The 16,313-nt window shown below is 42.9% G+C and overlaps 1 protein-coding gene across 1 annotated transcript in view; it reads right to left on the bottom strand.

Moving 5' to 3' along the window:
- The window catches only part of LOC139463337 (uncharacterized), a 67,313-nt gene that overhangs the window by 39,865 nt on the left and 11,135 nt on the right, over positions 1-16,313 (bottom strand). The window contains exons 2-4 of the mRNA XM_071244587.1: positions 12,886-12,995; positions 7,392-7,514; positions 4,671-7,031 (exon numbers count right to left, since the gene is read on the bottom strand). Coding sequence (XP_071100688.1) covers positions 4,671-7,031; positions 7,392-7,514; positions 12,886-12,995 — 2,594 coding nt within the window. The remainder of the gene's footprint in view (positions 1-4,670; positions 7,032-7,391; positions 7,515-12,885; positions 12,996-16,313) is intronic.

Here is a 16,313-nt window from a genome sequence, read left to right as displayed (position 1 = left end):
CCATAATAGAATCTTCAAACCTCACGTACACAAGACAGAGGTGAGCAGGTAAGGGATTGGGACACCGCTGAAACGGTTGCACCTTGCGTTGACCAAAGTCTCTACAGACGAGTGACGACACTCTCCAATTAGAACTCATCTGGGAACCCGAAGCGTACTAATAATAAATGAAGAAGTGTCGTTCCATCATGTATTCAGTACGTACAGGATACGAAGTATGAGTCTGTGGCAATGTGTACTTGTATCTTCTATCTGTGTTGATGAACTCACTTCCTGTTGTGCCAGGACCAATGGAATAACGGGTGAAGGCCCTTGAACATAGGTGGTGGAGATGTCACAAAGGTAATGGGAGTCAAAGACTGTGTCCAACTTCCAGTGGCAACCTTCTAGAAAATTGGATAAGGAGCAGTTGCTGTGTAGGGTCATCGTGGAGGCGACAGCTCTGGACTCATGTGGATTGGACATCACAGGAAGAGGCAATCCATCAAAGGTATCAGCATGAAGAAATGCCGAACAGATCCAGGAGGAGACCCTGGTACGGGAGACTTCTGTGGTGGCTGTCGTGGATAGTGGGATAGAGTCTCTTCCCAGAGCATCATAGCTTCACAATGAGGCAAATGTGGAGAACTCTCACCAGACATAAAGAGATGTCTTCATGGTCATCTGGGTTCAAGATCGAAGCCAAAGAGGGGATGCCAAACAGCAGATGGAGAGTGAAAAATTAGTGGAAGTAGTATGTAACTGTTGAAGGTAATCGCTATTTGTGGAGGTGACGCAGTGGTTGGAGATGAAATACCTTGAGCTGAACCATAGCCATACCTTTCACTTGTGATAGTCTGATCAGCCTTCTGTGAGTGGTGATGGGGGGAATCAGGTTGCGAAGAGTTTAGCCAATGTGTAATCGCTATTACCACTGCTTTGAAATTGAACTTTGAGTTGATGACATGGAGATGAATTCACCTGCAGATTGATCATGATGCCCAATAACACATTAATCTAATAAGTGCGCTCACCAATAATAAGTGGTAAAATTTTGACGTGATGTCGTGAATAGTATCATTAAGTCGAAGCTGTATATTGTAAATCGAGGCTTAACATATAATTCTCTGGTTGATTGATTGTACAAAGCTGGGTGATTGGGACCACATGGAAGTGCGTCAGTACCAGCAACCATGCCTTGAAGGAATGTTGATGCTGATCTGTGCTTGTGTTCCCGACTGTCTGTTTTCTGGAGAAGTGATGGGAAACATAAATAACTTTTTAGTCAATGGTGAGTGTCCCTGAGAGTCCTAGGGAGAAACAAAATCCTATGAGGGAGTCTGCATGTTCATCCTCCATTATACATCCCCATTGGATTCTTTTGGGCACACTGATTGTCTAAACCTTTAATGATGTTTTCTCCTCAGTTAGCACCGTAAGACGATCCCCGTAGAGAATAGGTCTTCAGTATCTAAAGCTTGCCATAAGAGGTGACTGCTTGTAAGAGGAGACCATGGGACCCGAGTTGACAAGCTCGATGACATGGTTGGTGCAGGTCATCATCAAAAGGCGTATATTGATGCTCATGATGTTAATCACTGTCCAGTCCAAACTTGATTAAATACATTTTGCCATCATATTAATGTAGAAATACCGCTGAGTCTCTGTATCAGAGACAGTATCGTTCTCCATAGATAATAACATGATGGAAGATGGCTTGGTCTGATTGACCGTTGAAATAGTCAATCATCTGCTGTTTAAGTAATTCATAAGGCTTCTTAGTAGTTGATGACAGAATGCAGTGAAGGCCTGGTCAAAGTTTGTGGATAGAAGGAACATAACTCAGTGGGCATCGTGATGGCGGATGAAGTGGAACTGGGGATGATGAAGCCCAGGAGATGGTCTTCAGTAGAACGACTTCGCTGTAACTTAAGTGTGTCTGCAATCCAAGGCAACATATCAGCCGGAGCGACGTTGTCAAAGCTGCCAGGTGGAGGGAGGGGGGAGGCTTGACTTTCAGTAGTGATGTCTGGCTATGCTGACGTAGTGTCAAGTTGAACTGATCCGAAGTACCTGGGTAGAAGTAAAAGAAGTCGTGTTCCGAGGGGGTTACATCGATTGGCCAGTGATTTGTTGAAAGGTTGTAGTCATGGCCCATAGCAGCGCTTCAAAATCTGTAGACAAGAGGTTAGTTTGATCCCAATGATCCCAAGAAGTAGGTAATGGGAGAGTAGTCGGCATGTCCCGTGTAGTAGTCTCATCCACAGGTGGGGTTGTTGCACAGGGACAGGTGATTGAGTAAGGGACATTGATCTGATAGTAGATCTGGATGGCTGTCGACTGGGGCGGAACCTCGAGAATATGACGAGGGTCGATATCAATCTGCCTAACTATATCGCTCCTGACATCGCTCCCTGAATAGCAATAGTAGTCAGAAGTAGATCTGTTATTTGGATATGGTGGGTATCTCAATCCACGTAACGGTTAGGCGGTGCATATGGGTAGAAGCTCATGTGACGATATCGATCAGTAGGTGAGGGTATCGATCCCAAATGTGATGCCTACATGTGTAATAGCCCTTGGAAGACAGTTGATAGGTGCACTGCTGAGGGCTGGAGTCAGACGATCGAGACTGACTCTGATATCGATGGTGATCTGTAAAATTGGAATGATCACTTCTGGATGAAGAATCGATCAAAAGATTGATATCGAGCTGGGAGTCGATTCAAGTGTTGTCATCGGTGCTATGTCGAGTGGGTGAACTACACCATCCCCAGGGGGAGCAGGGAATGATAGTCGACCAGCAGCTGAGGGATGGGGAGCGCGGAGATGGTTGATAGCCATAATTGTCACTGTAGCCGGGGTAGCAATGTCTATGGCCAGTACTGTGCGTTTATCAGACGTAAGTTATAGAGACGTCGGCGATAAACTAGGTGCACTGGTAATTGACGGTGACTAGGTTTTGGCGGGAAAATCTCTGAGGAGAAAGCTATCTGAAACCATGTCATGGTAGACGTAGGAGGCTGTTAGACAATCGCTTTGACTGACGAAGTTAAATGTGGCGACACTTGTGCAGGCTGGGCGTCTAATTTTTCTGATCAGAAGCAATAAAAGTAAACAAAAATTGTTTTCTCTACTTGATAACATGTCTCTACATGGAGGGAACGAGAAAGAGAATGATGTGGCATAGGGTGTCAGGTGATCAAACTGCTTATGTCACGGAGCACGGGACCCATTTGTTTGGGAAGTGACTGTGGTAATGTGAGGGACATTCGAGCGAAATGGTTTTAGAAGCTGTAAACTTTGTTGGAGGACGTTTCCACACAAGAATCGATAGAAGAAGGAAGAAATACATAGTGTGAGATAAGTTTTAAAATTTCATTCTTTTAACCCAGCCTTATGATTCCCCCTGCAAAGTTGCAATGCATTTTGTATGAATGGCTGGTCTGAACAAACCAATAATCTATATAATAAAACCGATTTCAAACACTAATCATATCATTCAAGTCTACCGTTTGAAATGGTACAGGTTGTGTTGTCATATACAACATCCTGTTACTTACTGTTAAAATATGGCAGTTATATTGAATCTCGGATTACAAACTTTACAAACACGGTCAACTTGGCAGTCTCTGGGATGTACCCCATTTTCCTGTTTCACTAAACATTTACTCCCGTAATCAGGTGATAATGCATATGTTATCTTGGTTCGACATTTGGTGATAGATTGTATTTGTTTCTTGACATTGCTAAATAGCCTTGATATGTACCTATAGGTGATGGCAATAGTCATGATATAACCCCAGACAAGCTTTGGAGACATTGCTGATCCGGTCAGATAGGGTCATAACAGGGTGGGACAGGATGAATAGGCTAGCTAACAAAGCATGCAGGTTACCAGGCATGACCAATACCTCTAAGAATATAACGTTTCCCCTTCTGGAAATAAGCATACATATACACAGAGCTATGTGTTATTCTTACCAAAGTGTCGTTGGTGATTGCGAAGATGCAGAGTCGAGGTTGGGTGACGTAACAGGTTAAATGGGTCTTCTCTTGTTTCCACTTCAGGTTCATCGTTTTCATACCGCAAAACTGGCTCGTGTCGTTTCATAAGCGCATGGTCTTAAGATTTCTTGATGGTTCAAGGAAATGTCTTCAGAATCAGATGTATTGGATGCCATGTTGTCTTACCATAAACTGGTACTTGATTTCTTTCACGTTGGGACTAGACAGTGGACCAGTTTAACTTAGCACGTATTACGTCATAATCTATGGTGGGTAACTTTGGCCTGTTTATCACAGATAATAAGGGCCTCAAATTGGCAAAACATTTATTTATATACACAGATATTAGCCAATTCTGAAATGGCTCTTTTTTTATATAAGAAAAAAGTGATTTGTGTGTGTACACTTCTTCTTTCACTGTTCCTTTACATAAATGATATAAAAGTGTATGTATGTAAGAATTGGCACTGTTGCTTACTCGTTGACATGGCAGATATGTTTTTGGACAACCAAATATTTTTATGACAGAGATGGGGTCACTCACTGATGATTGCCAACCCCAAAACTTTTGATAAATGAATCCGGAGGTTCAATACATTGCAGTACATATTCTCATCATTATGATCACTTCCTTTGATTTGTCATACAAAATATCTTTTTTAACTTGTCTTGTAAATACTAACCTCAATTATGATATCTCCTGTCTTCAAATCACTTGTAGCATCAAGTATATTCTCTTGTATTCCACCAACTGCAATTAAGGTAAATGGTGTGACACCTTTAGATTTGACAGGTTGAAAGGCACTACCTGGTCCACCAAGGCAAGGGTAATGGCCTGTAGACACGGAGGAAATCCCAGGATCTTTGGGAGTTTCTCTCAAAGTAGGTAGCTCAACTACATGGTCTGTTAGTTGAAGAGATTCATCCAAAGAGAGTCCTCTAGGAAGTACAACCTTTGTTCCATGAAAATTATACATTTGAGCTAACTGATACAGTGTTGGAAATTTGGCAGCAGGTATTTTGCAGCCAATGTCTCCCTTTCCATTAAATCTCCAATTTCCAGGAAGAGTGGCACAGTATTGTGAATCAACAGAGTGTTGTGATGCTACTTGATGTTGAAGATATGCATCAACCTGCTGTCCAGAACCCCAGGATACTTTGTGAGATGATGAGCCAGACTCCGTCGAACAATGGACACCACTAAATCGTTGTTCTGGGTCCCTATTACTATCACTCCAGTGCCTCCGAGCAGAGATATTTTTAGATCTGAGAGGATTTTCAACTTTGTTGTATCTTACATTTACAGGTATACTCCTATGGAGGACTCTTTGAAGACTTGGTCTCTTACTCACAAGGCTTTCTTCACTGCTTTCAGAAGGAATCAAATTTAGATTTGGCTGAGAGGCATAATGTGTAATCTTTTTGCCACTTAGAGTATGATGACTGAAATGACCTGCATCAAGAACAGTTTCTCCATGTCTAGGTTGATAATTATCATTGTGGTATTCCTGAAAACTACCATCCTCTCTCACAGGGCGAAATCCATTAATGGTTGCAAGAAATGTTTGATGTGAGTGTTCCATTCCTTTCAGTACATTATTTTTGATAACAGTGTCCAGTGTCACTTCTCTCCTATTTGCACTCCCTTGACTGGATGTATCAGGAAAATCATAATCAACAGTGTTATTTCCAACATGATCATAAGAGGATGAGTGTAAATTATCTGAATAATTGCTTGTGTACGTTGTTTGTGGCAGCCTTGAACCCTCAGTAGTCCTTCTCTGATTGTTTGAATGAGAAACCTTTGTGTTCATAATGTCAGCGTCAAAACCATTGTTTGTGACATATCCAGAGTCTAATGTACTGCAATGTGAATGTGAATGAATAGTTGTTTGCCCTGAATCTGTGCTGTAGTCTGGCACCTGGGGTGTACAGTTCAGCGATAGCAAGTGCCCTGGTCTCACCCCTTTGTGCTGGTGAGCATCACATGGAGCTCTACATTTTGGTTTTCTGTAATTAGCTTCAGACAGATTTGTTTCTGTATGCAGATAGTGTGGTGCTCTGTCCTGAGCATTTCTAGGTGTCCTGTGACCTGCACTCTCACCAGGATAAAAGAAACTGGACACTTCATTATCTGATGGAATGACTACATTATGTTGAGCATCAGATTGGTGTGGTGTAACTGGCATTGAACTCACTGAAATTGTACCTTGACTAGCTCTACTATTCAATGCCATCCTTGCCTTCATTAGCTCTGTGAAACGTTTAATTCTCTCAGATGCTTCACTCATTGGCACATGAGGCAGACTCCTTTTTCCCTTTAGTGAAGTTATTTCCCTGGATGAAACAATGCTTGGCGACACTCTACCCTGGCCAAGGCAGTGACTTTGTTGTGATAAGTGGCCACTTTCACATGCATGTTCTATCAGTTTCTGAGTTGTTTCTTCAGGAATATTTCCATTAATTTCTGTAACTTGCCTCAGCCTGGATTCTTTCAGTAAGCCAAGAGATGTTTTGGTATGTTGTGTGGTCAAGTTAAGTTTGGTAGTCACATTTAACATGCTGCCAGCATTTCTCTGCCCAACTACTGATAATGTGAGCCCGGTTGTTAAATCGCCTAGGCTGTGAGCTCGGAATACATGGTCAGGAGTGGAGTTGCCCAACTCATCACCATCTGTGTTGAAAGTCGTGTACAACTGGTCAGTTGTTATTTGTCCTTCATCATGATCTAACTCTGGTTCCGAGGGGAGGATTGGTATGTCTGTACAACTATCATATGTTGAGGACAGGGCAGCAGCGTCATCATGCACTGGCACTGTGTCCTTTGCCACCCTGTGGGATGAATTGTTGTTTATTTCTCTGTGAGAAGGAGATTTATGGTTGTTTCCAATGTTCCTTGTCATTGATATGGGTATGAACATATGTGATGTTTTGTGCTTTTGGTGGGCATTGTCATAACTTTGTTCCTGTGGCAAATGTTGTGCATGGGTGACATCTTCGGTGGAAGCTGATGTGCAAGACTCACTATCTTCCTTTTTCTTCAACTGCAACATAACAAGATCAAGTCTTACATATCTTCACATAGATCATGAATGACAAAGGGGAAAGCATGATTCTTTATGTTCTACACTACACATGTATTGTTTGCTATCCCAGCCTACATGAGAAATGTGCAAATATATCCAAATATCCCAAAAATTACATGTAGTTTTTGATACTATAATGATACTAAGGAAAAGTCAGTTCATATTATAGATATTTTTTCCATGATTAAATTGCCCATTATTAGTGGTGCATTTTAAAAATGAGTGAGTATTATACATGAAAAAATATGTGACTTTTGTTTGAAGTTTTGCCAGTTATGACTATATCTGTCAGCTTTAGAAGTCCATGTAAATACTCACACGACTCGTGTGCTTTCTCAGCCTGGTCATTGTATTACTGTAAAAATGCACGGGTATATCTCTGGGTGGGGATAATTGATCGTCTGATAAATAAACATTTGCCCAGCTGTGGGCCTTCAACATCTGAAACAAAAGTATATAAATATATGTTAGCCAGTACATCCTTTGAAACAACTGTACATTCTGTAAATTACAGTGAAACCCTGATAAGTAGAAAATGCAGGGGCCTGGAAACAATCGCTACCAATCAGGTTTTCTAGTTAACCAACTATGACTTTTGTGCCATTAATGATTCATCTAGCTCATTAGCAAGATGAACTCAATGTCAACTCATTGTGATTAGAGATGAACAGGACAGTTTGTGCTGGGTGGGGATAAAATGTTTCTTCTTATCAGATATAAAACAAGGATAATTATATAGTGAGCGTGCCAGGGACCAAAGGAAAGTATCTACATAAGAGGTCTTTCCACTCCTAGACTAAACTGAACCAAGTAGCCCTACCTTTGAAAAGAAAAGTAAAACCCTCTCCATAATCAGCAAATGAGACCAAGGATGTGGACTTCAATAATGCAGTATGGGTAATAGCAGTTGGAATGAATACAATCATTTACTTTATTCACAAACAGGATTTCAATGCAATCAGGTAAAGGAAATGCCAAACAAAGCTTATTCAAATGAAAATCATGTCAGGTCAACAAATGAATGTTTTAGAGGTTCCAAGTGTTGTTTCATGAAATAGCATGATGTTTTGAACGTAAATAACCTATGCCATGTACCAGTATTCTCATGTCAGTTATTACTGTGCTGGTCACACTCACCACATAGAGAAGCAGAGTTTTGCCTGCAATAGAGATTATTTGACCAGGCTGCACAGGACATTCACGTGATAACTCAAATCTGCTTTACCCACTTGCGTAAACAAAACCATTACCACCTTTGTGATGGTACTTATAGAGAAACAGGAAATATGGCTATAAATTACATTGTTTCATGGAAGTATTGTAATGTGATTGATGCCATTGTTTGGGGCAAGAATTGAGGTGGCATTACCACCACCCCAACTAGTGTGATAGAATAATTTCCGTTATATGCAAATATATCCAAGAAGAATAAAAGCATATTTATGGATGATTGTCAATTGTCAATAATTTCATACATCATCAGTTCATTTGTTTTCAATGCCATAATGTTGAACACTGGCAATTGAGAAAACAGTGAGTCATGAGTGGTGTAGGTCGTCTGTTTGATGGGAGGTAACGGCAACTTGTCATTCGTCTGTGTGCGAGTGAGAGTATCATTGGCATGACAAATGACTTTGTTGGTACAGGAAGGCTAATTGTGTTGAATGTACGTGTCATAGACCGTGCCAACTCTGGCTTGGGTGTTCAGTTGACAACTCAGACACTGCAGGTGGTCATTCAGCAGATGATAGATTTCCTCTATCCTCTATCAATTCTGTAACTGTGCAGTCTGGTTTGAATAAACCAATAGTCACTGCCAGCTTTACACCACTGGCAATCGATGCAAGAACAGAATCTGGATCAATAGCCACCCTGCCTGTAGCTGTTGACAGTCAACTATGTGTGCACCATGCCATATGGGGGCGAAGTATCCCTGCTAGACTGCTGTAGCCTTCTGTTGACAGTCAACTATGTGTGCACCACGCCATGTGGGGGCAAAGTATCCCTGCTAGACTGCTGTAGCCTTCTGTTGAGTCAACTATCAGTGCCTCACGCCATGTGGGGGCGAAGTATCCCTGCTAGACTGCTGTAGCCTTCTGTTGACAGTCAACTATGTGTGCACCACGCCATGTGGGGGCGAAGTATACCTGCTAGACTGCTGTAGCCTTCTGTTGACAGTCAACTATGTGTGCACCACGACATGTGGGGGCGAAGTATCCCTGCTAGACTGCTGTAGCCTTCTGATGACAGTCAACCATCTGTGCACCATGCCATGTGGGGGCGAAGTATACCTGCTAGACTGCTGTAGCCTTCTGTTGACAGTCAACTATCAGTGCACCACGCCATGTGGGGGCGAAGTATCCCTGCTAGACTGCTGTAGCCTTCTGTTGACAATCAACTATCTGTGCACCACGCCTTGTGGGGGCGAAGTATCCCTGCTAGACTGCTGTAGCCTTCTGTTGACAGTCAACTATGTGTGCACCACGCCATGTGGGGGTGAAGTATCCCTGCTAGACTGCTGTAGCCTTCTGTTGACAGTCAACTATGTGTGCACCACGCCTTGTGGGGGCGAAGTATCCCTGCTAGACTGCTGTAGCCTTCTGTTGACAGTCAACTATGTGGGGGCGAAGTATCCCTGCTAGACTGCTGTAGCCTTCTGTTGACAGTCAACTATGTGTGCACCACGCCATGTGGGGGCGAAGTATCCCTGCTAGACTGCTGTAGCCTTCTGTTGACAGTCAACTATCTGTGCACCACGCCTTGTGGGGGCGAAGTATCCCTGCTAGACTGCTGTAGCCTTCTGTTGACAGTCAACTATGTGTGCACCATGCCATGTGGGGGCGAAGTATCCCTGCTAGACTGCTGTAGCCTTCTGTTGACAGTCAACTATCTTTGCACCACGCCATGTGAGGGTGAAGTATCCCTGCTAGACTGCTGTAGCCTTCTGTTGACAGTCAACTATCTTTGCACCACGCCTTGTGGGGGCGAAGTATCCCTGCTAGACTGCTGTAGCCTTCTGTTGAGTCAACTATCAGTGCACCACGACATGTGGGGGTGAAGTATCCCTGCTAGACTGCTGTAGCCTTCTGTTGACAGTCAACTATGTGTGCACCACGCCATGTGGGGGCGAAGTATACCTGCTAGACTGCTGTAGCCTTCTGTTGACAGTCAACTATGTGTGCACCACGACATGTGGGGGCGAAGTATCCCTGCTAGACTGCTGTAGCCTTCTGTTGACAGTCAACTATCAGTGCACCACGCCATGTGGGGGTGAAGTATCCCTGCTAGACTGCTGTAGCCTTCTGTTGACAGTCAACTATGTGTGCACCACGCCATGTGGGGGCGAAGTATACCTGCTAGACTGCTGTAGCCTTCTGTTGACAGTCAACTATGTGTGCACCACGCCATGTGGGGGCGAAGTATCCCTGCTAGACTGCTGTAGCCTTCTGTTGACAGTCAACCATCTGTGCACCACGCCATGTGGGGGTGAAGTATCCCTGCTAGACTGCTGTAGCCTTCTGTTGACAGTCAACTAAACTATCAGTGCACCACGCCATGTGGGGGCGAAGTATCCCTGCTAGACTGCTGTAGCCTTCTGTTGACAGTCAACTATCTGTGCACCACGCCTTGTGGGGGCGAAGTATCCCTGCTAGACTGCTGTAGCCTTCTGTTGACAGTCAACTATCTGTGCACCGAGCCATGTGGGGGTGAAGTATCCCTGCTAGACTGCTGTAGCCTTCTGTTGACAGTCAACTATCTGTGCACCACGCCTTGTGGGGGCGAAGTATCCCTGCTAGACTGCTGTAGCCTTCTGTTGACAGTCAACTATGTGGTTGCGAAGTATCCCTGCTAGACTGCTGTAGCCTTCTGTTGACAGTCAACTATGTGTGCACCACGCCATGTGGGGGCGAAGTATCCCTGCTAGACTGCTGTAGCCTTCTGTTGACAGTCAACTATCTTTGCACCACGCCATGTGGGGGTGAAGTATCCCTGCTAGACTGCTGTAGCCTTCTGTTGACAGTCAACTATCTTTGCACCACGCCTTGTGGGGGCGAAGTATCCCTGCTAGACTGCTGTAGCCTTCTGTTGACAGTCAACTATCTGTGCACCGAGCCATGTGGGGGTGAAGTATCCCTGCTAGACTGCTGTAGCCTTCTGTTGACAGTCAACTATGTGGTTGCGAAGTATCCCTGCTAGACTGCTGTAGCCTTCTGTTGACAGTCAACTATGTGTGCACCACGCCATGTGGGGGCGAAGTATCCCTGCTAGACTGCTGTAGCCTTCTGTTGACAGTCAACTATATGTGCACCACGCCATGTGGGGGTGAAGTATCCCTGCTAGACTGCTGTAGCCTTCTGTTGACAGTCAACTATCTTTGCACCACGCCTTGTGGGGGCGAAGTATCCCTGCTAGACTGCTGTAGCCTTCTGTTGACAGTCAACTATCTGGGCACCACTCTATCCCTGCTAGACTGCTGTAGTCCATTTGATCCTGTGTAGAACAAGATGTAGCAGATCATCCTGTTGGTGTGCTAGCGGTAACTGCTGATCATGTGTGTGAGGAGGGGTTCTGTTACGTAGGGACAATTGAGGCTTATGCTGCACACCAGACAAACATCTAGCTGCTAACCTGTCGGTAAGATCAGCCTCAATACTGATGACATCTAGCAAATCATGTTGATTACAATTATCCGTATTGAGGGGAGAGATGTGGTCCGTCAATACTCAATAAGAGACACATAGAATGTCTGTACACACAACCGGCTGTTATAGGTAGAAATAGTGTTGGACATTTTTTACAAACACTGATCCATCATGGCCATAATAGACAAGGTGATGGATGCCTTCATGGACTCAACCATTGATTGGAATAGCAGCTGAAACATGCTGACAGTGATGGGAGTTAACTGCAATACTGTTGTTTCCATATTACCTCGGTGATGGACAGATCGGGGCTGCTTGAGGACCCGTCACCATACATCACCAAGTGTTTGGATGACCACTTCTTTGTGGAGGACTTGACTATGGTGTAAGGTAGAAGTAAGGTATATGATGGATTTACATCTTTTTCAATATGGCTGATGAAAATTTGGATCCAAAGTTGTTGGGGTGTAAAGTCTCAGCTTCATAGGGTCTCGTGGTTTCCGAGGACATAATGTTTACAGTGCCAGGAAACGCATTTTGAGAAAATTTAAGATCGTGGTCAAAGTGCAAAGGTCACATAAAGGTAAAAAATATTGCGAGAAACGGAACATGTGTGTTGAGCCCCACTTCTAGCTACAAATTTCATTACATTTTCAGGGGTTGTGGGATAGCCTACTGGTTTAAGGGTTTGCTCATCACACTGAAGGCAATGTGAAAAGCCCATTCTGGTGTCCCCTGTGGTGATATAGCTGGAATATAGCTAAAAGCAACATCAATCCATACTCACTCATTACATTTTCAAAGACAATGGCTGAATAATGGCCATAAGAAGTTTCAAATTTCAGTGTGTGCAAAAAGATTTAAAATATTTTAAAAAAAACAGAACCTATATCATGTATATGTTGCACCCCACAACTATATAAACTAGGCATCCACCAAATTTAATTTCTCTTTCAGTGGTATCTGAGGCTACTATAGCCTCGGTACCAAAATGTCACATGGAAAGAATAAAGAAGTTGTAAACAGTTAGTGAAATTACAGCTTCTAAAATGCCACTGAAAGATAATATAACAGTACAAATGGCCCCTATCTGTATTTTTCACACTAAACCAAATGGTTTGTCATCTAAGAACAAGGAAAATGGCACAAACCATTTCAGGAAGACTTACTTTTTTAAAGTTGTCCTTTGGACGTTTTATCAGCATCAAACACTTTTCTTCAGCTTGGTAGTTATAAAAGGCAGGCAGGACAATGTCCTTTTCACCTAGGAATGCTTGCACTAGAAAAGAAGACAACAAAATACAGAAGGATAATGCTCCTTCACTTTTTGTATGTTTGCACTATAGCTATAGTAACACCTAGTACATACATGTAAGGCATTGTGACTACCATGCTGCCAAGACTGCTGATTAAAATGGTACTGCTGTTTATTAGATTAGATGACAAATATGAAATGTTCTGCCATTATGTTTAGTATATTTTGTATAACTTTTAGATGTGAAGTATCTGTGCAAGGTGGCATATGTTAATTCGTTCAAAGCTGTTTCTGAATTTGTTTTATTGAAATGAGTATGTAAAAGTTTGAACTGACTACAACATACAAAAGTCATACTGCTGACCCTCCCTCCTTGGTCATTGCACAAAATAAGATGAAATGAGAATCATTCTTATAGAGTAAGGTGCATCTGCTAGCTTGACAAACACTGCCAAATGTCTGGAATACTAACAAACCAAATAGATTATATCAAATAGACTTTTGCAAGGAAAGTACGATATTTGGCAGTGTTTGGCAAGCTAGCTGATGCTCCTTACTCCGTACTATGCAAGTGCAAACTCAGTACCAGAGGAACATATGTAGTTGTTATGGAACCAACCTGCACACCAGAGTGTCATGGGAATTCAGAAAATGCCCACAAGATAACATGGGAATTCAAGGGACAACTGACAAAAGGTTTACTGTCTCATTTCACTAACAAATAATTTTACTAACGTGAACACTGTGAGAGGTTACACTGTTAATTGTAACTGATGACAAGAGAAATAAAGGGTTTTGTAGCCCACGGTCAACCTCCACAAACTTATTGGTAGGAGATAATGACAAAACACAACATGAAAGTAACACATCAGAAGATGTTCAATTTGACCACAAAATAATTAACCATCTGAGTTGAGCTCGTTGATAACTGTATGTTATGGTGGTCTTAAGTTATCCTGCTACTGTAGCCTCAGTGATATCTGATTGACATACCGGTAGGCTTGCAGAATAAGAATAGTCTGCCTGTACATTATATGACCTTCAGTGGCTGTAACAGTAATCTGTCTGGTCCATCCACAACTTTGTTTAAAAATGTCAATGTCCAAGTGGTTTGGCTACTTCAGACTGATTCTTAGCGATAAACTTTGGAAGGGTTCTCAGAGTTATCATACTTTAATCCTGATTGTGAGTGAGGAAAAATCAATGGCATGTAACTTCCAACACTCTGGCTGCCGTGGTCATGGCTAGGAGGAAAGTTGTTTTCCTGGAAACTTGCAAAAGAGAAGCTTTAGGAGCAAAAGGAGCTAATAAAACAGCTGATAGAACAACAGAAGAGATCATGTAGGGAATGGACTTGGAACTTTGATGTCTTCTCGTTGGAAAGATCTCAAACTGAATAAGTACTGGGTGAGTACCTATTGAGAGCCTATTATGATGTAGAACAGAAGCTTGTGCTGACCTGTAGCCCCCAATTCTTATCCTGTCTTAGAAGAAGTAAGAAATTGGCAACTACTGGCACGGTTATACCCAAGCCTCCCAATCCTCCTGCTCTCCGCTACTGTCAGAACTTTCTCAATCTAGCATCACAAATCGCTGAGAATGAAGGTAACCAGGACTTTGAGGATCAGGAAGCATGCATTTTGGACATGACAGTTGCGAGGCATGTAGGTGAAGACTGTCATAAAATAGTCTGATCTTCATTGGCATAGAGATTATGCCATTCTGGCAGCTTGAGAGGTTGTTCCATGAGAAGTGGTAACAACCTTGGGTACCATGCTCTGTTTGGCCAAGACGGGACTATCATAATGATGACACAATCTGTCTCCACTACCTTCTTGTTTACTCTGTTTAAGAGAGACCAAGAGGGAATGAATAGGCAAATAGACCTTCCCAACTCATGAATAGACCATCCCCCTGTAGAGCTTGGAGGTCTGGTACCAGGTTGACGTAAATTGAGAGCTTGTGGTTTAGACAAGATGGGACCATTCTGTCAGAATTATCTTGTTTCTGCGAATCTGACAATCTGGACAAAAAATTTTAATTCCTTGCCTCTGGATGTAAGCTACCACAGAGGTGTTTTTGCTACCAGCACTGAGGACTGATGTTACTGTTCGACTCCATGTCCTGAATGCTAGGTATAAGGTCTTCATCTCCTGGCAGTCTAGTGCCTTGTCATCCTGTAAAGATGATGTTCTGGAGGAGGAAAAATAAGGGGAATGCCCATCATGATGTTTTGATGAATGAACCACCATTTCAATTCCAGTAGTCTGATTGCTTAGAGGTTGAATTATTATGTTCAAGTTGAGAGATCTTTAGGTGTTCACACAATACTGTGAGGAACACAGCTGCAGCCTCACTCTGTACTTAATGAAAGAATTCCTAGACAAGACATTCACTACTGGCAGATCTGTTGGGCCGACAAATTGCATAATTCTGGTAAATAGCAATGGTGCTATGGAGATGCTGAAAGGTAAAACCAGGAACTCATACCTATGACTGTTAACTACAAAGCGTACATAGTGACGGCAGCTTGGATAGATGAGATTATGCAGATATGTGTCCTGTAAATCCAGACTGATAGCCGAATCTCCCAACCTGAGAGAAGTTCTGTCTTTACTGATTCCATTTGAAACTTGGCTGGATGTACACGGTAATCCTTGTCAAGCACTTTTACGTTGATTATCACAATCATGTCCGATGTGTTCTTCCTTAGGACAAGGAATACTGGTGAGTAGTCTGACTCCTCCAATACATATATGACTCTTTTGACTAGTAATGTCCATATAGCTAAATCTGCAGCTGCCAGATTGTGTCCTTCCAGATGGAATCAACAGCCTACAGGCTTGGATACAAGTGCTGGATGTTGATGGAAATATAGCGTGTATCCGTACTTACAACTTCAAGTAACCAGCAGTCTGACATCACTCACATCCAATAGTCAGTGTAAGATGTGAATCGTCCTGGAGTTGGCATTTTGCTGAAATCTGTAATCAAGGTCCGTTAGCCAAGCCAGGTTGATAGGATTTGGAGTAACTTGGGACACTTGTAAGAAGTCCGTTCTGGCCAACACCCCTGCCCCTGGTGTTGGGCTTGCCTTTACCCCTGCAGCATTGTTAGAAGTTAGTATCCACTCTATCATTGAAAAACTGATGAGCCAGCTTGTTGTCCTTCCAATGAGGCGCACGAAAGGAATATTGTCCAGCTTTAATGTGTCTTCTCTTGGGAGGGTCCTGATCGTCTATGCATGCATCCGCATGATGCTTCTGCGAAATAGCCACTAGGCTAATAGTTGATGACTGAAAGTGTTCCTTGATCTTGCGACTAACTTTGTCTATGACAGAC

This window comes from Haliotis cracherodii, unplaced genomic scaffold, assembly GCF_022045235.1.
Source record: "Haliotis cracherodii isolate W230 unplaced genomic scaffold, xgHalCrac1.p SCAF_16, whole genome shotgun sequence".
Lineage (NCBI taxonomy): Eukaryota > Metazoa > Mollusca > Gastropoda > Lepetellida > Haliotidae > Haliotis > Haliotis cracherodii.
This window is presented reverse-complemented; position numbering and strand designations above follow the sequence as displayed.